The 27368-nt window shown below is 38.9% G+C and overlaps 1 protein-coding gene across 16 annotated transcripts in view; it reads right to left on the bottom strand.

Annotated features, from left to right (window-relative positions):
- Positions 1–27368, bottom strand: part of NEK10 (NIMA related kinase 10) — a 228850-nt gene that overhangs the window by 67396 nt on the left and 134086 nt on the right. For all 16 annotated transcript variants that reach the window (XR_015239919.1, XM_086674176.1, XM_086674172.1 and 13 more), the window contains 3 exons: positions 23907–24036; positions 23293–23363; positions 11763–11976 (listed from right to left, as the gene is read on the bottom strand). Coding sequence is in view for 15 of the 16 variants with exons in the window: in XM_086674176.1 (XP_086530302.1) it covers positions 11763–11976; positions 23293–23363; positions 23907–24036 (415 nt within the window). In the remaining variant the exon portion in view is untranslated. The remainder of the gene's footprint in view (positions 1–11762; positions 11977–23292; positions 23364–23906; positions 24037–27368) is intronic.

The raw sequence follows: 27368 nt of genomic DNA, 5'->3' as shown, positions 1-27368 counted from the left end.
AAACTGCACATTACCAAAGGAAAAGAACTGAATGTATGTGTGAAAACTGAAATCATTTCAAAGGAGGCCAAAAGCAGGTAATTCCATTTGACATATAGAAGAAGTCATGCACAGAGAATCATCAAGTGGTCAAGTTTTAAGACATTCTCATTTGGATTGCTCAAAAACGAGAAATGCGGTTGAAAACCAGCACTGCTTACGGCATGAACACAGTATGGAATTAGACATGGGTGGTATCAGTATGAGTGAACCATACAAATTAGAATTCTACTTACTGTTTCATTTTTAATATGGAATTACACAAAGAAATGTCTACCTCTTGTCAAAGCACACACTTAGTACCTGACATCAAAATACCAAACTGATTAAGTGCCAGTAAACAAAGAGTTAAAAATCAAGGAGAAGAATCACCATCATCTGTTACCAATCTCCCTGCTTCCGTTCTTAGCTTTCAGTAGTCAACTGGTACACAGCAACAGCTATATCATTTTAAAACATTATGTCACCCTTTGCTCAAAACGCACATCATTCAAGTCTATACCATGGACCACACCAGCCTTATCTCCTCCTCTCACCCCCTGCTTCACTCAATTCCAGCCACACAGGCCTCCTTGCTTGCCCCTTGAATTTGGCAGGTATGCCCCGCCTCCAAATATTTGGATTTGCTGTTCCCTCTGACATCAATGTTGTGCCTCCAGATATTTGCAAATTTCACCCTTCTGATGTATTCAGGTTTCTGCTCAAACGTCATGTAGTTATAGAGCCTTTTCCTGACATCCCTATTTAAAATAGCCTGTCTTCGCACATCTACCAATCACTATCACTTTGATTTCTCACATTTTTGTCCATAGTACTTAAATGTATATTAATTTATTTATTATTTGTCTTTCTTTACTACAAAGATGGAGTTCTTTGACTATTCCGCTTACTGATAAAACACCAGGCTAGAATATTCCCCAGAGGAGAATAGATGCTCAATAAATTTTGATAAACAAATGAAATAAAAGACCAATTCTTCAAAGTACTGCAAAACTCTTCCCCATATTAAAACAGAAAGTAGAAATGAAAAGAGCAGCATTAATAAGGAGTGTAGAGGAGGGCCTGGACGTGGCAATTTTGGAGACAGCTCTGGTTATAGAGGAGGAAGAGAAGGAAGTGGTGGTGGAGGACCTGGATATGGCAGCCTGGCAGGGGAGGGGTGGCTACGGAGGTGATTATGACAAGCGTGGAGGAGGAAATTACGGAAATGGAAATTACAATGATTTTGGAAATTATAACCAGCAACTTTGTAACTGTGGTCCCATGAAAAGTGGAAACTGTGGTGTTGGCAGGAACATGGGGGGACCATAGGGTGGAGGAAACTCTGGGCCTGGAGGCAGTAGAGGAAGTGGGGATATAGAGGGAGAAGCTGATATTGGGCTTCGTTGTGTAAATAGGAGAGGATGAGAGCCCAGAGGTAACGGAACAGTTTCAGGCTGTCAAAATAATGTTAAGGGAATTCTTATCTAAGTCATGCATAAATCTGCAGTGATATAGCAGAAGATACCAGAGCAGATGCAGAGAGCCATTTTGTGAATGTGCTGGATAATTTAATAACTTTACCTGGCTATGGAGGAAGGAGTTGGGGAAAAAATGCCTTTGGGACAGTTTCTGAGCTTTTCAATTGTTATTTCTTTCTAGTGGTTTTGTAAGTGTAGAAGCATTCCTTCTTTGATAATGTTAAACTTGTAGGTTTCAGGTAACATGTGAAACCTTTTTAAAGATTTTCCTCAAAGTTTCAAAAGCTATTAGCCAGGATCATGGTGTAATAAGACATAATGTTTTTCTTAAAAAAAAAAATTTAAGTGCATGTGTAGAGTTAAGAAGCTGTTCTACATTTATGATTTAATAAAATAATTCTAAAGGAAAACAAAATAGCAACATTATTTTTTTGAAGAAATTGACAAACTGATTCTAAAATTAATAAGTAAATATAACAGATCTAGAATGGCCAAATCAAATTTGACAAAGAAGAGCTAAATTGGAGCACTTATACAACCTAATTTCCAGACTTCTTAAAAAGCCAAAATAATCATGACTGTGTTGTATTGGCTGAAGAACAAATACACAGATTAATGCAACAGAACAGAGTTCAGAAATAAATCCACATATATAGTGTCAAATGATTTTCAAAAAAGACATGTAGTAAAGTCAGTGAGGAAGGATTAGCATTTTAAGAAATGATGCTGGGGAAACTGGGCATCCATAAGGAAAAAAAAATAAATTTCAATCTCTTCATTATTCTATGCATGAAGTTAAATCAAAATGGATCATGGACCTAAACATAAAATCTATAACCAGAAAGAATTTAAAAAACAAAAAAAACAGCCTATGTTTGCAATCTTCGGAGAGGCCACAATTTCTTTAACAGGATGCAAAAAGCACTAACAACAGTGAAAAACTAAATGAGTAAACGGGACTTGAACAAAATTAAAATTTAACAAAATTTCTGCTCATCAAAAAAATATCATTAAAATAGTCAAGTCATAGATTAGGAAAAACATTTGCAATACATATACATACATACATACAATACATAGTCATATATAGACTATTTAAAGAACGCCTAAAGTCAACAAAACAGACCTTCAGTAAAATAATGGCCAAAGATTCGAACAGATACTTCACACACACACACACACACACACACACACACACACACACACACACAGATATATAATTGATCAATAAGGAAATGTAAAAGTGTTCAACAGCCTTGGCTATCAAGAAAATGCAAACTAAAACCACAGAGAGGTACCCTTTTATTCCCAACACAATGGCTAAAATCTAAAAGAATGACAATACCAAATGTATACAAGAATGTGGAACAGGTGAGCAAACCTCATATATTACTTCTAAAAATGCTAACCAGTACAATTTTGGAAAACTGCTTAGTAGTTTCGTTTAAAGTGAAACATACATCTACCTTATGACCCGGAAATTCTACTCCTAGGTATTTGCCAAAGAGAAATGAAAGTATCTCCCTAAGAAGACTTATATAAGAAAATTCAGAGTAGTCTTATATAAAACCCCAAATCTGGAAACGACGTGGTGTTCATCAACAGAACAAAATATGATACATTCATACAACATAATACTATCCAGCAACATAAATAACTGCCAAACACAGTATCATGGATGAATCTCACAGACATTAGGTCATGTGAAAGAAACCAGATGCTAAAGCATACATACTCTGCAATTTATATGAAGTTACACAATAGGCAAAAGTAATCCATAGTGTCAGAAATCATGGCAGTCTGTCCATGGGCAGGGAACCGCACGGCAAGGGGCATGAAGGAAATTTCTGAGGGGATGTAAATGTTGCGAGTCTGGTTTCAGGTGCAAGTTGACCTTGTGTCAAAAGTCATTAAACTAAGTGTAAATTATACTATATGTAAATTATATCTCAATAAACAAGGGGGGAGTTATGGTGTGGATGTAAGAATTGTGTGTGTATTTGTCTGGGAGCCTAAAAGGCATTGCTTTATTTTTTTAACCTGTAACAAGTATAGAACATTTCCAAAACAAGTCATGATTTTTCCCGATAGTTCTTTCACTGCATCATTATTTGTTGCCTTTTCACAGCCTTGGGGGAAATTCAGCCAACAATTAACCAGACAATAAAAGCAAAGATGTTCACAAAAATATTGTCCTTTTAAAATACATCATTTTCTACATGGCTTAATTTAATCTCTTAGCAGAGGATTGCAGACACACGCCTTTAGTGGCGTACTCAGCAATTGTAAATGACATATGGTATAATAAAAATAAAACAACTCAGATAAATAAATAGCACAACGGTTTTTTAAATTTGCACTACGAAAATGAGAATCGGGTGCTCGTGTATCTGTTCAATTCTCAAGTGGTCAACTTTAAAGATATTTGAGAATTTAAGATAAATATCCAATGCCTCTTGATAAAATTTGCTAAGAACATATGGATATTGTATTAGAAAGCTACAATAAAAATCCCAGAGTAAAGAAGTGAAATTATGAAGGGACTGTGGATTTAGAAATTAATCTATGCTGACAAGCACTCTACTAGCTGTTTCCTGCACAAGGTAGATGGAATTTAGTACAATAATTATGTGTGCCATATGTCAGCAGTTTGACAATATGAGATGATCACATTAATCTTTTGTAATTCACCGAAAGTTTAGAGTAAATTTCTAGGACTCACTACAGGAACATTTACTCATCTTTTTTATTTATTTTTTAACGTTTATTCATTTTTGAGAGATAGTCAGTGTGGGTGAGGGAGGGGCACAGGGAGAGGGAGACACAGAAGCCGAAGCAGGCTCCAGGCTCTGAGCTGTCAGCACAGAGCTCAATGCAGGACTCGAACTCATGAACTGTGAGATCATGATCTGAGCCAAACTCAGATGCTTAACCCACTGAGCCACCCAGGCACCCTAGGAACATTGACTCATCTTAAGCATGAGATAATTTATCAAGACCAAGTGTGATTTTTGAAAGATCATCTTGGTAGATACATAGAGGATGGTTAAGGGAGGGAGATGAGTCTAGATAACTTGAGTAGAATGGATTCAACCATTTGGAAGGTCTTCAAAGCTGAGGCTTCTTTGCGATGAAAAAGAAATTCTCGCTGTGGACAGCAGTTTCAGTCCATGTCCAAGAGTTTCAACTTGCCCTTCCTGCCAGCCTACCCTGTGGATTATGGACTTACCTAGTCAGCCCCCACAGTTGTATAATTCCTTGCAATAAATCTCTTCACATGTATCTCCTACTCGTTCTGCTTTATACACTGTGCGTAGGACTGTTCTGTATCCGACATAATATTAGCATCCCTGGCTGCTTCCCCTTAAGTACCAGTAGCGGTCAACATCATTGTGATAAACAAAATGGCTCTCCTGATGACCTCCTGTAGACAGTACAGAGGTGATATACTGAATCACTGCTAGGGATGAGGAAGAGAGTAGAGGCAAGAAAGCTAGATATCTCACCCTATGTGAGATAATGAGAATGAGAATTGTAAGGATTAGATGGATTTGTCAGACATTTCAGAAATAGATTTGGTAAGAGACTGCTAATAAAATGGATGTAGGATTTGAGGGAGAGTGAGTTGAAGAAAATGTTCAGGTTTCAGTTAAGGTGATGAAGTGGAGAACATGACTGGGTTAAAGAAAGAGATTCCATTCACTGTGAGAATGGCTCAGCATAAGGTACTGATTAGACATAAGGGTAAATGTCCAGCTCAAAATCTATGTCTGTCATGTAGGAAAGGGTACGATCAGGCACACAGTTTCGGAGGTCTTCAGAAAATGGATGTGGAAGTTATGTTGTAAAACACATCCAATGTATTTCACCTTCTTAGAATATATTGTGTACTTTTTCTCCCAGAGCCCTTATACTATGGAGACCAGACCATGAGGCTGCGGCTTACAAACCCAAGGAAAGGCCTAAATGAAGAACACGTGGGGAAAGAGAAGGTCATGGTGGAAGGGCAGTTTCTGGCAGTGCGGATGGGAAACAGGGAAGTCTTTCTGAAGCTCAAAAAAGGAGCCAGATGGGAAGATAGAAGATAAGTCAGGTTCAAGAATCCATGTTTTTCCTCCTCACATCCTTTCTAGCAGGAGTGAACATTGGGAGGAGAGCAGAAGGTGTGAGGGGGCAATTCAGGTTCGGCCAGAAAAGACTAGAAGCTTCAGAGAAGCTTCATGATCATCATAACGCTATATACTATGTAGTTGATAAGGGCATTTAGTAGAAGGCCCATGAGGGTAGATACCCTGTGTTCACTGTGGTATCCCCCACCCCTAGAATATTATCTGACACTAATAGGCACTCAGTAAATATTTGTTGAATGAATAATGGAACGACTGGCACCTGGGATAAAGGAGTAGGAAAGAAAAAAGAAGATGGGACTGATACTATGTCCCTTTACTCTCAGTTCCCCGTAGACTATGCCTGGCAGAGGTGCGAATCCAAAGCTCCCAGGCACCACAACGGGAACGTGGAAAATGGATGTGGAGCTTCCAGTGAGTCCACCAGGTTATCACTGCATGGAGAGGAGCACAGAGAAAACAGTTCAAATCAGGGATGCCACGGTAGGTCCCCCAAAGCTCTAGAGATAGGCTCACCTCATCTAAGTCAAAGAGACCAAAAGAAGAAGGCAACATGCAGAGCCCCCTCCCATTGGTGTGAGGATGCCTGAGCAGTCTCCTGTACCCAGCTGCCATCTTGGGAGGAGGAAATGGTGAGGAGAACCCTTGAAATGGGAGACAAACTTTTAGACAAAAGCAGTTGATACATGTGATAATGGTTATATCCACCATTTTCTGCCACCGGCAGAAATAATATATATATGTTATATATATATATTATTATATATGTATTATGCCAAAATAATATATATTATAGAAAATAAAGTTCCCATTTTGTATAATTTTTACCCAAATTCATCTGAAATGGAAAACCATGGAACTGGATAAAACTCACTTAAGGGAAGAGCAAGAAGAGAAGCAGAACATAAAAATTTAAGAGTCCAGGGAGATATAATAAGAAAGAGTATTCAGAGATGTAGGATGGAAACCAGGACAGAGGAGTGTGGTTGAAACCACAGGAAGAAAAAAAAAGCTCAAGAAGGAGTTATGAACAAGAAGGAAGAATTAGCCCTCAGTTTGATAATTTGTTGTCAGTTATTCTGGAGAAATTCAAGGCTTTCGTCCATACTAACCAGGATTAAATTCAAACATCATGACTAGGTATTCACAAACTGCTGCCATTTAGCACCAGTTTGCTTTCCCAGACTTTGCAAAGTAGACATATCAAAATATGCACTATAAATCAGGAGATCCAACTTTCAGTGCTAGGACAAACTGGCACACTAGCTTGGTGACCTTGGGCAAGCCTCTTCTCTTGGTTTCTCTTTTCTAGCATAAAACAGTTCTATTTCTGGGGCACCTCGGTAGCTCAGTCGGTTAAGTATCGGACTTTGGCTCAGATCATGATCTCATTGTTGGTGAGTTTCAGCCCCACATCAGGCTCTGTGCTGACAGCTCAGAGCCTGGAGCCTGCTTCAGATTCTGTGTCTCCCTCGCTCTCTGTCCCTCCCTGTCTCATGGTCTTTCCCTCTCTCTCAAAAATAAACAAACACTAAAAAATACTAAAGGGGCGCTTGGGTGGTTCAGTCGGTTGGGCCTCTGACTTCAGCTCAGGTCATGACCTCATGGTCCTTGAGTTTGAGCCCCACGTCGGACTCTGTGCTTACAACTCGGAGCCTGGAGCCTGTTTCAGATTCTGTGTCTCCCTCTCTGTCTGCCCCTCCCTCACTCATGCTGTCTCTGTCTGTCTCAAAAATAAATAAACGTTAAAAAAAAATGAAAAAAAAATACTAAAAACAAATACCATTTCTAAAATGTGATTAGTAGTCCTAAGTAAACCAAGCTGGTATATCCGGAGTTCATGTACTTTTGCTATTCTTTTCCATCCAGGAGTGACTTCTTACCTACTTTTCAAGGCCCAAACTTACCCTGCTTGCTTTGGAGTCTCCCTGAACTATATCAGCCATAGATCTCATTTGATATTTACCCAAATTTCCTCCATTTGATATTTACCCAAGTTGTGTATGTGTCTTGGCTTCCCAGGTAGACTGTATAAGTCATTTCACAACGGGGACCACTCCTTATAATTATTTATAACCTTCACAGTACCAAGCACAATGTCTTACATTCAGAAGACATTCAACAGATCTTTGTTCTTCCACTGTTTTGTTAAATTTTTAAAAAAGTTTATTTATTTTTGAGAGAGAGAGAGAGAGAGAGAGAGAGAGAGAGAGAGAACACAAGCAGGGGAGGGGCAGAGAGAGAGGGAGACACAGAATCCGGAGCAGGCTTCAGGCTCTGAGCTGTCAGCACAGAGCCCAATGCTGGGCTCAAACCCATGAACCGTGAGATCATGACCTGAGCTGAAGTCAGACGCTTAACCAACTGAGCCACCTGGGGACCCCATGTTCTTCTATTATTAATTATAAACTGTAAGCACTTTCAATTTTTCTCTTTTTGTATTGTTCCCTGTTGCATTTATGGATACGAAAATAGTTATCCAGACTGAATGAACTTACCATACTAGTAAAAAAATCGTTTAGCTATAAAACAGAGATCATGAAGATAAAAGTACCTGACAAATATCACTGGAAGAGGAGTGGTGAATCCCTGCAAAACTTACCCTTTAAAAACATGTTTCTTTCATGATTACCCTTCGGTCCCCCTGGTACGTTCAGCTCTGCTCCACTTGTACACATAGAAATACACTTTATTTACCAATGTTAACATTAGTCTAAAGCTGTAGCCACAAAATCCCAATAATCTGAGTGAAACTGAAATTTTCTATTGATTATCCAGATTATTGTAGGCTGGGTTTTAACCCTCATCCTCGCATTTGCTGGTGAAGATCTAAGCACTGCACTGTTTACAAATGCCTGCAACCAATTTTTCTGCCTGTGACATAAGACAACGCCCAAAGGGCAGCTATTCTGCGTGTTTAACACGTTGTGCACAATGCCGAAACACCAATCATGATTTTGACTACTACAATGCCACAGTATGCTCTGTAGTACGATAGCTTTTATTACATATTTAAGTAAAAGTTACACCTCATTTTTCTCTGCTTGATTCTTATTGTTCTTGACCCTGTGCTCTCCTTGTGACCTGTTATTTTGAATTCTAAAAATTAGAAAGCTTATTCTTCAAAAAGAAAATATTGCTTCTCTTTCACAGGGTCTAAACCACAGTACACAGGGGTGGACTTTATTAGTGAAGACTTCTCTGTCCTTTTGAAATATATATATTAATACTCGTCTTTACCAGCCTATTATGAAAATTGCCATAATTAAGAACGAGCTAATGTGTGGAAAAGTAAGTAGCATACACCCCATGACATAAGAGCCCTTAATGTTTCTTATCAATTGTTTGCTTACCCACTAATTTGCAAAATCCAGCAATTCATAATGGATCTCCTTATCAGTGTTGAAAACTCATGAAGTTCTACCACACCCACTGATTTCTCTTTCCTTTGACTATTGCTTATCATTGGATTGTGTAATTATATTACTGATACTAACTGCTCTGGGAGGCATTCCACTACATTTGAAATGAAACGATCATAATCTATAACAATACTTAAGAAAAAAAGAGACATAAAATTCGATACCTATAATTTTCCCATCAGCAATGGTGTGGATGTAAGTTTTTTAAAAATAACAATTGGTACTTAGCGAGGATAATGCCAATTAGCTGCATGCTGTCTTTTGATGAAATATAATCATATTTCCTTCTCAGTTCTTTAATAAAGCTGCATTTCTCGTTTTAGTTAACCTTCAATCAATCCAGAAATGAAAACTTATCAATGTGCATAAAATAGTGCAAAAGGAGAAGATATTTTATGGTTTTTTTAAAGTAGTAATATCAACTTTGCCTACAAGTAAAGCACTTCTCCACAGTCCCTAAGAGACTGAATGCTCCATGAGGACGTTGAAGCTGGCTAGTAGCATGCGCTCAATAGATATATATTAACTGCATGAAAACCACACACAGATTTAGTACTAATGGACTAAATGAGCAAGTTGCATCAAAAACTTTTTTTTTTACATACTCACTGTTCATTTTATATAATTTTGTGCCACTTTTTAATTTGCATAGTTCATTCAAACACATTAACTTATTTGATCCTAGTGCCTTCTGCAATAGGTAATATTTTCCCCCTCTTTATGGATGCGTACAGAACCTCTAGAACCTCAAAACTCCCTCGCCGATAATAGATCACTCCCTTTGTTTAACCTGGTTATGGCCGGAGAGCTAGATTTCTACAGTTAAAATGGCCTTCCAAATACATACTGAAATATTGATAGATGAGATGATACGGTGTCTTGGGTTTGTTTCAGAATAACCTAGGGATGGCAGGGAGTGGGCAGTGGGGTGGGCATGAAGACAATATGTCATTGGCTCAAAGCAGCAAACTCTTGAAGCTGGAGGGCTGCTACACAAAGTGCTATCTTTACTTCAGTAAACGTATGAAATTTTCCATACTAAGAGTTTGAAAAAAAAAAAAAAGCCAAGGAGAAAAAGTAAATAAATAAAACAGTCATTCTCAAGGTGTTCTGCTAAAGATAAGAGGATTTTTGCTGTTAGATTTTAAACTAACTCCACCTACCTCCACATCAGCTACACGAATCTAATATAAAATGACTCTTTTATGTCCAACTGGAAATTGGCTAAGTAGCTTTGCAGTGCAGAACTTAATAGAAGGCCTCAAATACTTAAGATATATAGAAATGGCCAAATCTCTCACATTTTCGTTTACTGGGAACACTATACTCTGAATGCAACATGACATCCTTAGAATGGTGTGTTTCTCATTGTTGCCTACTTTTTACAAAGTCAGGTAGTAAAATAACAAGAAAAGTGAGGTCTAACTCACTGTATATAAGATTTAACTGTGTTCAGCAAGAGCTATAACTCCAAGTTATATGCTCCTAAACATAAACCAAGGCCTTAGATAATCACCATGGATTGTTCTGTGAAATTACAGCTGGACTCAGCAAGGCAATAAAAATGAGCTTTTCCCCCCAAAAGAAAACTATATTGAACCTTCAACTACTAGATTCCAAGTATGTCAAGACAAACACACCAAACATTAGTGCTTTGCTTTTAATAGAAAGTAGTTTGATGGAAACTCTGTTATTCAAGAAATCAGAAAAAAAAAGGAAAGAAAGGAAAGGAAAGGAAAGGAAAGGAAAGGAAAGGAAAGGAAAGGAAAGGAAAAGAAAAGAAAAGAAAAGAAAAGAAAAGAAAAGAAAAGAAAAGGAAAGAAAAGAAAAGAAAAGAAAAGAAAAGAAACCCAGTTGTATCTTCTCTGAAATCAACTTTTTATATAATTTTCCCAGCTGAGGCAGAACAGTTCTTTAGGGCCCTGGAAAGGAATTCAATGAATAAGTACTCTGATCAAGAATGTTATTATGACCCTCTTTTCTTGGGCCTCATGCCCAAGAGGGAAGGAAAGAACATCTACCAGGCTGCAGGGTCCCTTACGAGATCCCTGCTTGCGGGGAGCCCAGAGCACGAGCAAAGGACAGATCACGGGTCACAATGCAACAAAAGCTACGGGAAAGCAAGAGACAGCAACAAGAGCATCACTGGTCACTTGCACATGTGGACATCTGTGGCTTTTCCCTTTTTCAAGCTATGCTTAGAAATAAACTTAAATATCAAAATAATTTAAAGGTTACTGGCAAGAAAGATAAAAGGATATATTCTGATTTGAAGCATGGCAACATTATTACCACCACAAACAGTAATGAAAGCAATTACACTAATAAGACAAAATTTTAAGGCAATTGTTATTTCCTTCTCTGAATTAACACACAACATTTTCATCCATCTTCCCCAAATCAGATTGCTAAAGAAATAAAATACATGCATTCACTGCTACCTATACAAAGAGCATAATATAAACTTAAAGAATTGCTAAGAGATGCCTCTAATTAGGTGTATTTCTTTGGAAAATAATTTATATTGACTTATTTTAACTATAAGTGTAAGATCTAGAAAAGGATGCAAATATGTAACTATATAATAGTGAAACACTGCGTGTAGCAATTAATATTTTCCTAACTTAAGATAACCTTCCAGTAAGACAAGTCTGAACAACTTCAGACATCCTTATTAGAGTTTATCACGAAGAGACTGAAAGATCTGCACTTACATGAGATAACAGAGCCAGCTCCTGGTGACATGTGACAGCATTCCGATTGGCTTCCATAAAGTACCTCTGCGTGCGCTTCCGCTCCCGTTCCAGCTTCTTCTCCAAAGCCAGCTGGGATGTAGATAAGTTGTCTAAATACTTCATCATGACATCTGATATCATCGAGCTGACTTCTACGATATCTGGGCGGGCTTCTGCATCAGGAGTGAGGCACCTAAGAGAACATAAGCTAATTACAGCACTCTGGTCAATGTTGGGACCAAGGCCATGGGGTGTGGAGGTCAAAGTTAAACCCCACTGTGTGTCCACCATGGTGTCTGCACCCAAGAACACCTGAGATAAGATGGACATCAAGCATAGTTTTGAATCCATGACTTCTCAAAAGGTGTTTGGAATGTTTGGGAAGCCGAGGGAGGCAGCACTGTTCTCTTTGCAGTTGGGCTGACAGGCAAGGGCTACAGGCTGAGCGTGAATTGTTCCTCAGGTCTCTGGACAGGTGGATATGGTCACCCACTCCTGTGTGAACTGGTTATTTTCTATAATCACTGCCAAGTCATCACTCAGTGAAACAAAGAGGGATCCCAAGAATGTAGGCCCTGATGACCACCCTGATGCACCAAACGAAAGGAAGGTTTTTAAGGGATCACAACTTATTGGCTTTTCCCAGCTGTACAGCAGCAATATCAACCCAACTTGATTAGTGTGAGCCTTACAAAACATGAAGTCATAAAACTAAAATGCAATCCAGTTACTCAGAGGTTTAAGATGTCTGTAATATTTTTTTTAAGTAGCTAATGTGACACATTGCATGCTAATATTTTCTGTGATTTGGAGGTAGGAAATGGCAACCAGCTTATTAAAGAGAGTATTATTTATGTCATAGCTAAACAGTAATACAAGGATATTCAAGACCACGGAATCAGTTATCATGATCATTGTTAGTATGCTTTAAATACTTCTGGTACTCACTATGATATTTTAATTCAAATTCTCTAATTTCACTGAAGCCATGTTCTTCTTAATAAACTTTACTTTATTTGGACTTTGAGAAAAATACCTACTTTGCACATCTGTATTTGATTTAGCAACCTATAGTTCATACAACTTTAACCTATACTGATGTCTCCAGGAAATATTGGGGAACTATTTTATTTTTATTATTATTATTCACAACATAAGACAAAATAAGACTCTAACTTGTTAATTTGCTAATTACTCTTTTAGACTTGATTATGAGTAAAATATACATCTTTTAACTAGATTTTAAGACATTATCATCTCATACTTAATCTTTGTGTTATTTCTTGCTAAGGCAGTGGTCTTGCCCTCTGGTTATGACAGACACTTTACACATCTGCTCAATTCATATTTAACAAAGTTCGGTCTTTGCATTTATAACAAAGAGAGGCAAGAGATAGTAGAGACAAGGCCAGCTACATAATTTGTGGAGTTCCCAGTGCAAAATCAAAGTGTGGTGCCCCAGCAGGGAGTGAGGAAATCAATCTCCCTTCCCATAGTCCAGGGTCCTAAATGATGGTAGACAGGAGACCCTCAAGAGACTTCAACCTCCATGCCCACATGACGTACTTGATACCTGAATTGGAGGTGGGCAAGAGGCCCCACTGTGTCACCCACTCAGCGCACCATGATGCTACCACCCTGGTTAAGGATGGCCTCATTTTTGCCTCACCCAAAGATGCCGGCAGGGCACATGCTGCACCCTGATCCTCTCCTTGTCTGCATCCACAAAGCAGAATACAGGATGTTGACACACCCAGTCACCACACCAGGTAGAGAACAGTAGCAATGATGGGACAGGGACAGGGTCAGGAACAGGGAGCCGGAGGCCAGGTAGGGGCCAGGGCGTCAGGAGCAGATGGCTGAGAATCTATGTCGGAGAAGTAGGAAGTTGGAGGGACCACTTATGAACTGAGGCTCCCCAGCCTCAAACATACATGCCCCTTGCCTCCTCAGACTTAATTTCCAAAACATAAATTTAAAGATAAAATTATTAAGAATCTCATGACTTTTAATGCAGAGGCTTAAACACTAAGTGCAGGGCAGTTTTGAGTATGAGGCCATAGGCAGTGAGCATTGGTCATAGATCATCCCTGCTTAGATATTTCAGAGAATTCTTAAAAGTGAACAAATGCTGGGGCACCTGGGTAGCTCAGTCGGTTGAGCGTCTAACTATTGGTTTCAGCTCAGGTCACAATCTCACTGTTCAAGGGGATCGAGCCCCACATCAGGTTCTGTGCTGATAGCAGGCAGACTACTTAGGATTCTCTCCCTCTCTGTCTGCCCCTTTCCTGTTCTCTCTCTCTCTCTCTCAAAATAAACAAATAAACATGAAAAAACAATTTTAAAAAAGAGTGAACAAGTGCTTCAGTGATTCTCCAATAAAATAAACAAAATTGTGTTGTAGCAAAAACCTAGGTCGTTCTACTCACCTCACCCCCTTTGTCCCCACTCTGCTCTGAGAGACCAGATGGAAAGAATTAGAAAGATGTGATGTTCAGTTGTATTCATTTTGTGTTTCAAGAAACAAAGAGTTGAGGATTATGGTGGTGTGAGTTGTTCCCTTTGTGTCTCTCCTTCAATGTATAACCAGTAGGGCATCCATAAACCGACAAGGTTTCTTCTGCACAGCACACCAGGATGCTGGAGTGATCCATCCGTATAACTCAGGGTGAGTGGATCGGACTTCATGGAGGTGGTAGAACCAAGGATAAAGTGTCAGAACTAAGGGAGACTGAAATTCTAAAAAAGGACCAAACAGACATTCTGGGGCTGAACAACCCGGCAAATGGGATGAGGAATGCATTACAAAGCACTGTAAACACAACAGATCAGATGGAAGAGAGAATATGTGATCTGGAAGGTAGGAATCTGGAAATGATTCATATGGAGGAGAAGAGAACTTCTATTTTTAAAATGACTTTTACAAAGTGAAGAAATCCTATGAGAGCTATCAGACTGCTTTAAGAGAGCCATCAAAAATAATGGGTATACCATAAGGAAAAGAGAAGAAGGGGGCAGAGAGGCAGTTAAAAAATAAGAGCTGAGAACTTCCCAAAGCTGGGGAAAGAACTAGACATAAAAGTCCACGAAGCTAATAAATCACCTTACTGTCTCAATGTAAAAAAACTTTGAGACACATTATAGTGAAGCTGTCAAAAGTCAAGGATAAGGAAAGAATCTTAAAGGCAGCTCAGGAAAAAGAGACTAACCTACAAAATAACTCCCATTAAACTATGAGCAGATTTCTCTGCCGAAAATCTACAGGCCAGAAGAGAATGGAATGATTACTCCATATATTTATTGAAATATAAAAATCTTAGGCAAGAAAACTATCCAGCAATGTTATCCTTCAGGCATGAAGGAGAAATAAAAGATTTCCCAAACAAAAGCTGAATGAGTCTACCACCACTAGACCTGCCTTACAGGACATGTTGAAAGGAGCTCTTCTGCCTTAAACAAAAAGACAGAAGTACCCAGATTTTCAAGTAAGGTGATAAACAGAATCACAAAATTGTACACAAAATTGTACTTCTATTTCAGAATAGGGTGTTAAACTATAACACAAAGGTTAAAGGATAAAAACGTTAAAAAAAAAAAAAACCTGTACATGCCAACAATTTAGTAGTAAACATATAGCATAAAAAGAGATAATTTGTGACAACAAAAATATAAAAATGGGAGAAGGAAAATGACAGAACTTGTATAGACAAATGAAGATTAGTTGTTATCAGCATAAAATGGACTATTTTATCTATGAGACATTTTACATAAAGTTCATGGTAACCACAAAACAAAAATCTAGAGCAAAGACACAAAACCACAAAAAAGGGGAAACTGAGAAAATTATCATAGCAAGTCGCCAACCTAAAATGTAAACAGAAACAAAGAAAAAGAAACAATAGAGATACAAAACAACCAGAAACTAAAAGACAAAATGGTAGTAGTAAGTCTCCATATACCAATAATCACTGTCAATATAAATGGATGAACTCACCAATCAAAAGGCACCGAATGTCTAGATAGATTAAAAAACAAGACCCAACCAAATGCTGCCTTCAGGAGACTCATCTCAGCTCCAAAGACAAACATAGATTCAAAGTGAAGGGGTAGAAATTGATACTCTAAGCAAATGGTAACTAAAGGAAAACAGATATAACCATACTTATATCAGACATAGTAGGCTTTAAGCCAAAAAATATAACAAGAGACAAAGAAGGTCATTATATAATGACAAAGGGGTCAATACACCAAGAAGATATAACAATAATAAATATACATTCTCCCAAGATCTTCGCATCAAAATATAGTAAGCAAACACTATCAGATCTTAAAGGAGAAACAGACAATGCAATAATAGTAGACCACACTATCAGCAATGGATAGATCATCCAGAAACCAGCATTACCTTGATACCAAACCAGATGATAAAGACACCACAAGAAGAGAAAACTATAGAAAAATATCCCCGATGAATACAGGTGCAAAGATTCTCAACAAAATATTAACAAACAAAACTCAAGAATACACTAAAAGGAGAAAACACCATGGCGAAGAGGGATTTATCCCTGGGATACAAGGAAAGTTCAACACATACAAATCAATAAATGTAATTCGTCACATCAGTAAAATGAAAGATAAAAAATTACTTAATCTCAGTACACACAGAAAAAGCATTTGTCAAAATATAACATTCTTTTATGGTAAAATCCTCAGCAGATTGGGTATAGAAGGAATATATCTCAACATTAAAAAATCCACATACAACAAACCCACAGGTAACATTATACTCATTGGAGAAAACTTGAAAGTGTTTCCTCTGAGATCACAAGCAAGGCAAGGTTGCCCACTCTCATCATTCTATTCAGGATAGTATTGGAAAAGTCCTAACTAGAGCAATGAGGCAAGGCAAAGAAACAAACAACACCCAAATCAGGAAGAAAGAAGTAAGATTTTCTCTGTTTACAAATGATATCATCTTACATATAGAAAATCCCAAAGAGTCAATCGAAAAAAACTGTTGAAATTAATCAGTGATTTCAGGAAAGGGGCAGGTTATAAAACGAACTTACAGAAACCAGTGGGGATTCTTTTATACTAATGATAAAGCATTAGAAAAAGAAATAAAGAAAACTATCCAAATTGCAATAGCATCAAAAATAACAAAATACTTAGGAATAAATTTAACCAAGGAAGTGAAAGATCTATACAACAAAACTACAAGACTTTGCTGAAAGAAATTGAAGAAGACACAAATAGATGGAAAGACATTTTGTGTTCATGTATCAAAAGAGTAAATATCGTTAAAATGGCCATACCACCAAAAGCCATCTACAGACTCAGTACAGTTCCCATAAAAATACCAAAGGCATTCTTCACAGAAATAGAAGGAACAATCCTGAAATTTGTGTGGAACCACAAAAAGCCCTGACTAGCCAAAGCAATGCTGAGAAAAAAGAATAAAACTGGAGATAACACACATCTTGATTTTAAACTATACTACAAAACCCTACTAATAAAAACATTATCATCCTGGCATAAAAATAGACCCATAGACCAATGGAAGAGTATAGAGAGCCCCAAATTTAAATTCCAGAATATATATTCAACTAATATTTGACAACAGAGCCAAGAACACACACTGGATTCTGGGAAAAGTGAAGAAATATATACAGAACAAAGAAGTTGCCCCCCTATCTCACATCACTCACAAACATTAACTCAAAATCAGAGACTTAAACATAAGACCCGATACCATAAGACTCTTAGAAGGAAAGGAAGAAGCTCCTTGATATTGGTCTTGGCAATGATTTTTTTTTTAACATGATGCCAAAAGTAAAAACAACAAAAGAAATGACAAATGGGACTACGTCAAACTCAAAAGCTTCTTCCCAGCTTCTGCTCCTTAATTAACAAAATGAAACAGCAGTCTACAGAAGCAGAGAAAATTTTTACAAGCCACATATCAGATCTACATCAAGAACAAAACACAATTTAACAACAATAAAACAAATAACCTGATTAAATTGGGCAGAACTAAACAGATATTTTTCCAAAGAGGACATCAAAATAGCCAATAGGCACATGAAAAGATGCTCAACGTCACTAATCACCAAGAAGACGCAAAGAAAAACCATGATGATCTATCACCTTACACCTGTTAGAATGGTTATCATCAAGAAGACAAGAGATAAAAGGTGCTCGTGCGGATTTGGTGAGAAGGGAACACTAACACTGTTGGTGAGAATGTAAATTCCTCCAACCACTACAAAAAACCATATGGAGTTTCCTCAAAAAAAATAAAAAATGGATCTACCATACGATCCAGCAACTCCACTTCTGGGAGTACACCCAAAGGCACTGAAAATAGGATTTCAACAAGGTATCTGCACTCCCATATTTATTCACAAGAACCAAGATATGGAAACAACCCAAATGCCCAACATCATATGAATGAATAAAAGAGTTGGGTGTATATGTACAATGGGACATTATTCAGCCATGAAAAAGGAAGATATCTTCACATATTTGGCAGTAGAGATGGAACTTGAGCACATTATACTAAGTGAGATGACTCAGAGAAAGACAAGTACTGTATGATATCACTTATATGGAATCTAGAAAAATCAAAGCTACAAAAAAAAAAAAAGAAAGTAAATGGTGGTTAAAAGGACACGAGATGTGGGGGCTATAAGAATGATGGTAGCTAAGTGTACAAACTCGCGATGAGTAGTAAATAAGCATAGAGACCTAATGCACCGAATAATGAATATAGATAATAATACTGTACTGTAACTATATGATATGATAAATATGGCTTCAACAGCAATCATATTACAATATATCAAATATATACAATACATCATTATGGAGACATTGTACACCATAAATTTACAAAATGCAACATGTCATATTTACTTTGGGGTGGGGGGGAAAGAAAAAAAAAAAACAGAGGGGGGGGGGGTAATGTAAAGATCCCTTTGTCCTTAAAACTAGCTGAAAGCATTAACTTTGTTAGTCATCATGACCGGCTCTGAAACAAAGCACCAGACAGCTTATGCAACCAGGCACAGAGAGAGAAATGTAAGGCAATTGAAATATTTTGTGCATAAAAGGAAATGTTCTTCTTTTTAAAAAAGTAAACAGACAATACTCTCTTAACAGTGTACTGGAAGGTAAAAATAGTAATGTTGGTACTGGGCAGAGCAACAGAATGGATTTATTTTCTGCCCAAACTCTTCAGGGTTGCTAAGTTATCCTCCCAATGTAAAAGCCTACTAGGAAAGACAAGTTCCAGTGACAGAACGTGCTTGTATGCCATGTGAACGGACAGGAAAAAGGAAAGATTCTGCACATTAGAAACACTACTGCATGAACTCTACTTGAGACCGGGTGTAGACAGTGAAAATGAGATGGGAAAGCAGAAGAAGGATAATGTAATTGGAAACAACATCAAGTATGAAATTAAGAATGAGTCCAGTAAAGTTTCCCATTAATGGCTATCTTATATTTCAAAGGCTCTATCATGTTGTTGTTGATCAGCTCTGAGCCTAATTTGCTGAGTCATAAATTATTATTAAGACCAACTTTTACCTTTATATATTCCTTCCATCAATTTCCTAACGAAAATAGGAAACTAAAAAAATAGAAAATTGAATTTGCTTCCTTATTCTTTTGGAACTAAATTTTTAAAGACTAAAAATCCAAAGCAAATTAAATATGTAATTGCATAAAATTCATGGCTGAATTTGGTTTTATGTATGTCAAATTTTGTAAAGATAAAACTTTGTGATGTGAACCCAGACGAGTCTCGAATAACTTAAATGAAGACCACATCTGCTACAGAATGCACACATCTTAATGTATGATCAGTTACCAAATTAAAACTAAATCATCAGTTCTTACTTATTATAGCATCTCAGTGTTTTGAATTAAAAGTGTCCTTATGAACATTTCATCCCGAGTCCCCTGATAGTGATCATTCATCCTCTTAAACATTCTGGTGACAGGGAACTCACTCCCCACCCAGCAGCCTGCCTCACTATGGGCATCTCTAATCCTGACACATACTTCTTTTTTTTTTTTTTTTTAAGTTTATTTATTTATTTTGAGAGAGAGAGAGAGAGAGAGCACAAGAGAGCATGAGAAAGGGAGACATAGAGAGACAGGGAGAGAGAGAATCCCCAGCAGGTTCCAACACCATCAGTGCAAAGCCCAACGCAAGACTCGATCCCATGATCCATGAGATGATGACCTGAAACCAAGAGTCAGACACTTAACTGGCTGAGCCACCCGGATGCCCCCGGCACATACTTCTAACGGTGAGCTGACCTGGGCCTCCTTGGAACTCCACTCCATGGTTGTGGCTCCACTTTTCTGAAGTCCAGAGAATAAACTCAGTTGTTTTCACATTTTTGGTGCCATTCCATTTTCATGCTTGTATCCCAAACTTGTTGACCCAACCTCCAACTCCCCCCACTTCTCTCCATCAACACCACCACTATTTCAGTCAGATCCACCATCATCTCTCGGGAGATAGCTAGATCCGCTTCCCTTCCCTCCCCCAATCCTTCCTGTCTATTCCCCACGGAGCAGCCAGCATGATCTTTGCTATAGAAGAAATTTTCACTATATGCCAGCCTATAAATGACCTTAAATTTTCTCCTCAGTACTTGAGATAAAAATTCAAAGTCCTCAACGTGGCCTAGTTGATCTGGCCCCCGTCAGCCTCCCCAGGCCCTCAGCATTCTTTGGCTATTCTCTTCCTTACTTGACATGCTACATCTCCAATTTCTTTTAGTTCCTCAACTAATAAGCTCTATGGTCTATGAAATGTTTTCTCTACTCTGTTTACTATTTGAGAATTAGTGGTTGTTTAGGTCTCAGATTACATGTTCTTTCTAAATAGAAACTTCCCCCAAGTCGCTAGACTAGGCCAAGTCCTTCTGGACTCTCTCATTGCTTCCTTTACCATTCTTCATCAAATTTATCAGAACTTATTTTAGATACTTAATCCCATAAATAGTAACACTAATATTATTAATAACAATACCTAATTTTACTGACGGTTCACTTGATGCTGGCACTGTGCGAAAAGCACTAGAAGCGTTATCCTATTTAGGCTTTGGAACCAGCCCATGAGTAGTTACTATTGCTACCTGTACATCACAGATGAGAAAAGGGGTTGAATGGAAGAGTAGGGATTAAAATCCAGCTAATTCCAGGGGCATCTGGGTGGCTCAGTTGGGTAAGCAGCCAACTTCGGCTCAGGTCATGATCTCACAGTTCGTGAGTTCGAGCCCCGCGTCAGGCTCTGTGCTAACAGCTCGGACCCTGGAGCCTGCTTCAGATTCTGTGTCTCCCTCACTCTCTGCCCTTCCCCTGCTCCGTCTCTCTTTCTCTCTCAAAAATAAATAAACATTAAAAGATAGATCGATCGATCGATCAATCAATAAAATCCAGCTGATTCCAGAATCTATTGATGTTCTTAAACTTTACATGTAATATTGGTATCTGACTCCTCCACTAACCTGTTAGCCCCAAGACACATGGATACCAGCAGCCAGGGAGCCTGTCAGAAGCAAATTATGGTCCCGTTTGCCCAGTGCCACAAACTCAGAATAATGTCTCTGTACATTTTCTCTGCACCACCCCTCCCCTGGTCTTTATGGCACTCAAATACCTATGAAAAGGAGAAATTAAATGACTAAATCTGGTATTCTTGTCTTCACATCTCCGGAGACTTCTTGAATTTTTAAGGCACTTTCCAGAAAACAAATAGCAGATAATAGGATCAAATTGTGGAGACGAGCAATTTAAATACATTTGTCTGGATTCATTAGCAACAGGGCATGATCTAATATATGCAGAATTCAGATTATTCCGAAAGGGGTTTCAGCTCATTTCCCATAATATTAACAATGATAATTGCCAATATTGCTTAAGATTTACCATTTGCCAAGCTCTATGCTAAGTGATTTTCATAGTTACTTTGTATAATTATCACACCAGCCTGATGAGTTTGGTATTATTACAGCCCCCATTTTAACTGGATGAGGGAACAGAGATGCAGAAAGATGGTCCAATGTTTGTTCAGAGTCTACAGTTAGTGAAACTCAGCCCCAGCTGGGCCTGGGCCCCTTAACTGTAGGACAGCACTGTGCTGAACAAGGAAAGTTTCAATATGTAATCCTACAAACTGTGAGAGTACCTATTAATGTGAACGACAGGCTCAGAGGAGAAAGTGAAGGGAATACATCTCTTACATTCCATCAGAGGTGGTGCTAGGTGCTGGGGCAGGTACAGAACCAAGTTTAAAGGCAACTGGGCAGGAGAATGGACAGATATTCTATCTTGGGGGAGTCTGGGATTTCTATAATAATAATGAGGATTTGACTGAGCTTGATGGGGCAGATAAGTAGTCTTGAGCCAACTTAGGAGCATACATTCATATATAAATAACAGCCAGAAAACAAGTCATTTATTCATAGAACCAGTATTTGTTAAGGGTCTGTCTTGTACCAGGCACTGCTCTGGGCTCTAAAGAGCTATGAATGAGACTGGAGAAGACCCTGCTCCTGGAGAGTTTTCCTTCTGGTGGGGACAAGACAGACAATAAGGAAACAAGTCTGCATGGACCTGTCTAACATGTCAAGGGATGGGTGCCATGTGCTTTGTAAAGCAGGCAAGAGGGCCAGAAAGCAGAGAGGCTGTGGGGAGATCAGGCAGGCTCCCTGATGATGGCAAATAACATCAGAGACATGAATGAAATGGGGCCTATGCCATGCACTTACCAGAGGGAAGAGAAGTCCAGGAAAAGGCAAGAGGGAGGACAAAGGTCCAGAGGCAGTCGCATGCCAGGACTCACAGGGAGCTCCCTGTGGCTGCAGGGAGGGAGGGAGCACCAAGGGAGCAGAGGGAAAGTGGGACGGAAGGGTGACAGGTCAGCGGGGACAAGCCCTGTGAGGTCAGAACTTTGTGAATGCAACGGGAAATGACTTTCATTAAAATCCTACTATACTGCCGGACGGAGCGCTTCTTTCTGACTTTCTTTGAGGAATTATTATACAACATAACATTACCAATTTAAAAATAGAAATGAAAATGTGCTTGCAATTTTATCATTTTGCATGGCCTTTGCCAGTTTCCTATGTCCTTGTCTAGCCTTTTCTCACATCTGTGCATATATTTACAGTTTTTCTCAGAGTTACAAACAGCTTTACATCCTGTTTGCTTTACTTAGCTTCTTACCGTATTTGTTTTACGGCCTGATACAAAGCCCTCTGAATAATCATTCTGATGCCTGCATAATATTGCAAGTGCAGACACTACCTCCTCTTGGACACTTTAGTGGCTTCCAAATGGTCACCATTACTGATGATACACAAATATTTTTCTGGGTTTGGATTATGTGGCAGCCCTTCTTCTTCATGAATATGGACACAGTAAATTCGGAGAGATGCGAGGTCTTTCTTGACGATCCCTATCGGTTCAGAGCTGTGAGGATAATTACCTGCTGATGGTATCTGTCACTTTCTCAGAGTAGGTGCCTTCTGGCACTGGTTCATATACCGCCTGCACTATCTGCAAAACAGACAGACTAGTGTGATGGACATAAAGAGGCCACGAGTATCTACACTACTTGGCCACAACATGAAAGCTGCTCAATAAGCATTATGACCATGCACACATTTTAATCAGAAACAAAAACATCCCAACAAATAAAAAATTAACATCAAGTAAACAGTTCTCGAGCACAGATTGTATTCTTCAAGCTGAGTTAAAGTTAGCCTCAGATTCATAATAAATGATGTGTAGGATAATATAATATGCCAATTGTAGGCAATCCAAACCACAATTAAAAATAAAAGACCAAAAGTAATTTGATAGATTTATTTGTATAATTTTCTATGATAAATGAAGACAATTATAGGGGGAAATGTGCCATAGCACATGATGTATATTTAGAAGAAAGGGGGGAAATAATGAACTAGATCACGTGGTTAATAAAACAATGTGCCTGCTTTTAATTGACATTTTCATAAAAACCACAAATGATCTATTTAGGGAGAAAAGAAATGGCATTTTTAGCAACACAAGACCCTTCTGTCTCCCAACACTGCTTACTTTTGTAGCCAGGGAGAGCATGTTGGTGCTGTAGAAGGGAGGATTCAGAGTTGCCATCTGATAAAGGATGCAGCCTGCCGCCCAGACATCAGCCTTCTCCCCATACGGCTCGCTCTTCAGTACCTCAGGGCTGAATTAAAATAAGGTTGTTAATAGATACTGTAAAAGGCAGAAGAAATCAGCACAGAAAGAAGTCCAATTTTCAAGCAATAGTTGGAGATATGAGGGGAAAAAATGGAAACTCTTTATCACTAATTCAAATAAATATATTGAAAACTATCTTTGAATTCTCCCAGACTCAGATGAATCAAGAAGCACCATCAAGCAATTCCATTTTAAGCACTAAATATCAATGAACCATATAAATATTGCCTATTAAGTGCCTAAGGAAGTTATTTCCAGAAACAATCACCTCTCTGTGGTAGAAGGAATTGTTGGCTCTGGATCTTTCCTATTCTGAAGATTTTGCACATCTCACCCTTACGACGGTCTCTTGGGAAGTGGTCATTACCCACCTCTGCCTTTGGTTTTGTTTTGTGTTGGTGTGGCCAGTGGAATACGGAAATGACAGTGAACCAGACCAGAGCCTTTGTCTTAGCAAATATTGAGTGCTTTCATTTGTCCTTTGAGGAGCTTCTGTCCATTACCAAGAGAAGAACATATCCCAGTGGCTGTTGTCCCACCAGCCTGGGTCCAGCATAAAATACATGGAGGAGATCTGCCCCAGACACTGCATAAACCTACAGCCTGAAGGAAGGAGAGCTTGCCCAGAAGACCCAGACCTAGGAGTCTAACAATAAATGCTTATTGTTTTTTTAAATTTTTTTAATGTTTATTTATTTTTGAGAGAGAGAGACACACACAGACAGAGCGCAAGTGGGAAGGGGCATAGAGAGAGGGAGACACAGAATCCAAAGCAGACTCCAGGCTCTGAGCTGTCAGCACAGAGCCCCAATGTGGGGCTCGAACCCACAAACTGTGAGATCATGACTTGAGCTGAAGTCAGATGCTCAACCAACTGAGCCACTCAGGCGCCCCAATAAATGCTTATTGTTGAATGCCACTGAAATATTTGTGATTTGTCATACAGCATTAGTATGGGATAACTGACTGATACAGCCCCTCCCATTGCTCTTCAACTCTAGCCTATAAAGTAGGAGGAAGACCATATTTAAATATGTTGCAGAAAATGACAACATCCAACCTGTTCATCTCTTCTGAAATCACATTTCCAATCTGGACATGGATGCTGTCAGCCTTTAAATGAATTTAAGGTGTGAGAGTTTATGGTTTTGACATTTTTTTAAGTGGAGGGGAGTGCAATTCTCCTGGATATTTTGGAGTAATAGAAGTCTCCTCTATCATATTTGTAGAGTGAAACTCAGGAAAGGGTTTAAAGCACTTAATACCCACACATCCTAAATTAAGTACTTCAGCAATTCACTTCTGTATGTATTTAGGACTATGCTCAGCCCTCTACATAAACAGAGATTAAGGGTTAGATTTGATGGTGGAATAAGGTATAAAGAAACTGATAAATTGATATTAGAACAACCAGAGTAGACATAAATCAATGTTGACTATTAAGAATATCCAAGGAGGGGCGCATGGGTGGCTCGGTCAGTTAAACGTCTGACTTCAGCTCAGGTCATGATCTCGCGGTCCGTGAGTTCAAGCCCTGCGTCGGGCCCTGTACTGACAGCTCAGAGCCTGGAGCCTGTTTCAGATTCTGTGTCTCCCTCTCTCTCTGACCGTCACTCATTCATGCTCTGTCTCTCTCTGTCTCAAAAATAATAAATAAACGTTAAAAAAAAAAAAAAAGAATATCCAAGGAGTTGCTATTTTTGCGAGATTATTGAAGAAGAATTCCTAGTTTTAGATTTATGTTATGTGCTTGCAGAGGAAGGTATGATTTCTAGGTCTCTCAGTTGGGCATTTTCATATTTGGTGTCTTTGAGCTCAATAGCATGGAAGTGGGGGAAATGGGAATGAAATTTTTAGGACTCTGCTGGTTCTAACTGTATAATAAGTGTCTCCTGTTGTCACCTGTCAACTGTTCACATTTAAAAGAAAATGCCTTAACAAGAAATAATGTCCTCCAGAGAAAAAAAAAATGTCCTTGGCCTCCCACAGAAAAATTTCTCATGTTTTAATCTACTGAGAAGTCAGAGGACTTGTTTCCTATTTCCAAACGCTCATGAAGCAGATGCTACGAGTGTTCCGCCCATTTCCCCTTAGACCCCTTTTCCATTTCCTGTTCCCGCTATGCGTTCACTCTCAACAGCCAGCATCTGTACTTCTTTGGAAAATAGCCTTCATTTGTTCTCACAAAAACAATCACTCAACCTGGGGGAAAACACTTGTAGGAACAGAATTTACTCAGTTTATTGTTCTCATCATTCCATCTCCTCCTTCTCACCGGAGACCACAAACCCTGCTCATTCCAACAGGCATTCCCCTTTGCACTCTAGCTTTGCAGCTCCCAGCAGGGCGTGGGGTCTATTTCTCTACCCTTTAAAACTGCACTTGATGTGACTTGCTTTGGCCAAGAAGATACAAGCAAAAGTGATATAAGGAGAGGGTTAGAAAATACTCTTTGGGGCTTTCTCTCCCTTCCTGCCCTGGAGAATCCTATGACCACAACCAGGTGACTGAGCCCAGGTTTGCCTGCTGGATGATGGTAACGCGTGGCCCAATTACCTCCACCCACTACCCACAGCCAGCCTACCAACAAACCTGTGCGTGAAGCCACTGGAAACCAGGTGACCACACATACTGAGCCCAGCCAATACTCTAATCAGCAGTCCTCAGTGAGACCAGCCCAATTTGCCCAATGCACCAGTGTATTGATGCTTTTAAAACGTTTATTGCATTAGGCCACCAAGTTTTGAGGCAGTTTGTTGAAGTTAACTGTTATAATAGATCTCATCAGATTCTCAAAGCTGTGCATGAGCCCTTGAATCAATGCTGTGCGTGAGCCCCTGAAAAAAGACCGAGAATTCCTTTTCCGGAAAAGAATTAAGAAAGGGAAATGAAAGACAAGCAATACACCTGCCAACTCTCATATCACTTTGCTGCTGGGATAAACTTCAAATATCCTCTGAGGTAAGAGTTTCCTAATTACAACCAAAAGCAACGACAAATAGAACGCAGAGTCTGATTTTGAGAAGAAGCCACAACAAAATGTTGTTATGGTCTCAATTGTGTCCCCCAAGATTCGTATGTCAAAGTCCCAATCCCACTACCTCGGAATGTGACCATATTTTACAATAAATTCTGTATGAGATGATCAAGTTAAGACGATGCCTCTAGGATGGGCCCTACTCCAGTCTGATTGGTGTCCTTCTCCCCATGAGTGCACACAGACAGAACAACCACCATGTGAAGAGGCAACAAGAGGGTGGACTCCGGGCATCTGCAAGCCAGAGGAGACAGGCCTCAAAGGAAACTAAACTGGCCAAC

The sequence above is a fragment of the Puma concolor genome, chromosome C2 (assembly GCF_028749965.1).
Source record: "Puma concolor isolate L17-30 chromosome C2, mPumCon1.1.hap2, whole genome shotgun sequence".
Classification (NCBI taxonomy): Eukaryota; Metazoa; Chordata; class Mammalia; order Carnivora; family Felidae; genus Puma; species Puma concolor.
This window is presented reverse-complemented; position numbering and strand designations above follow the sequence as displayed.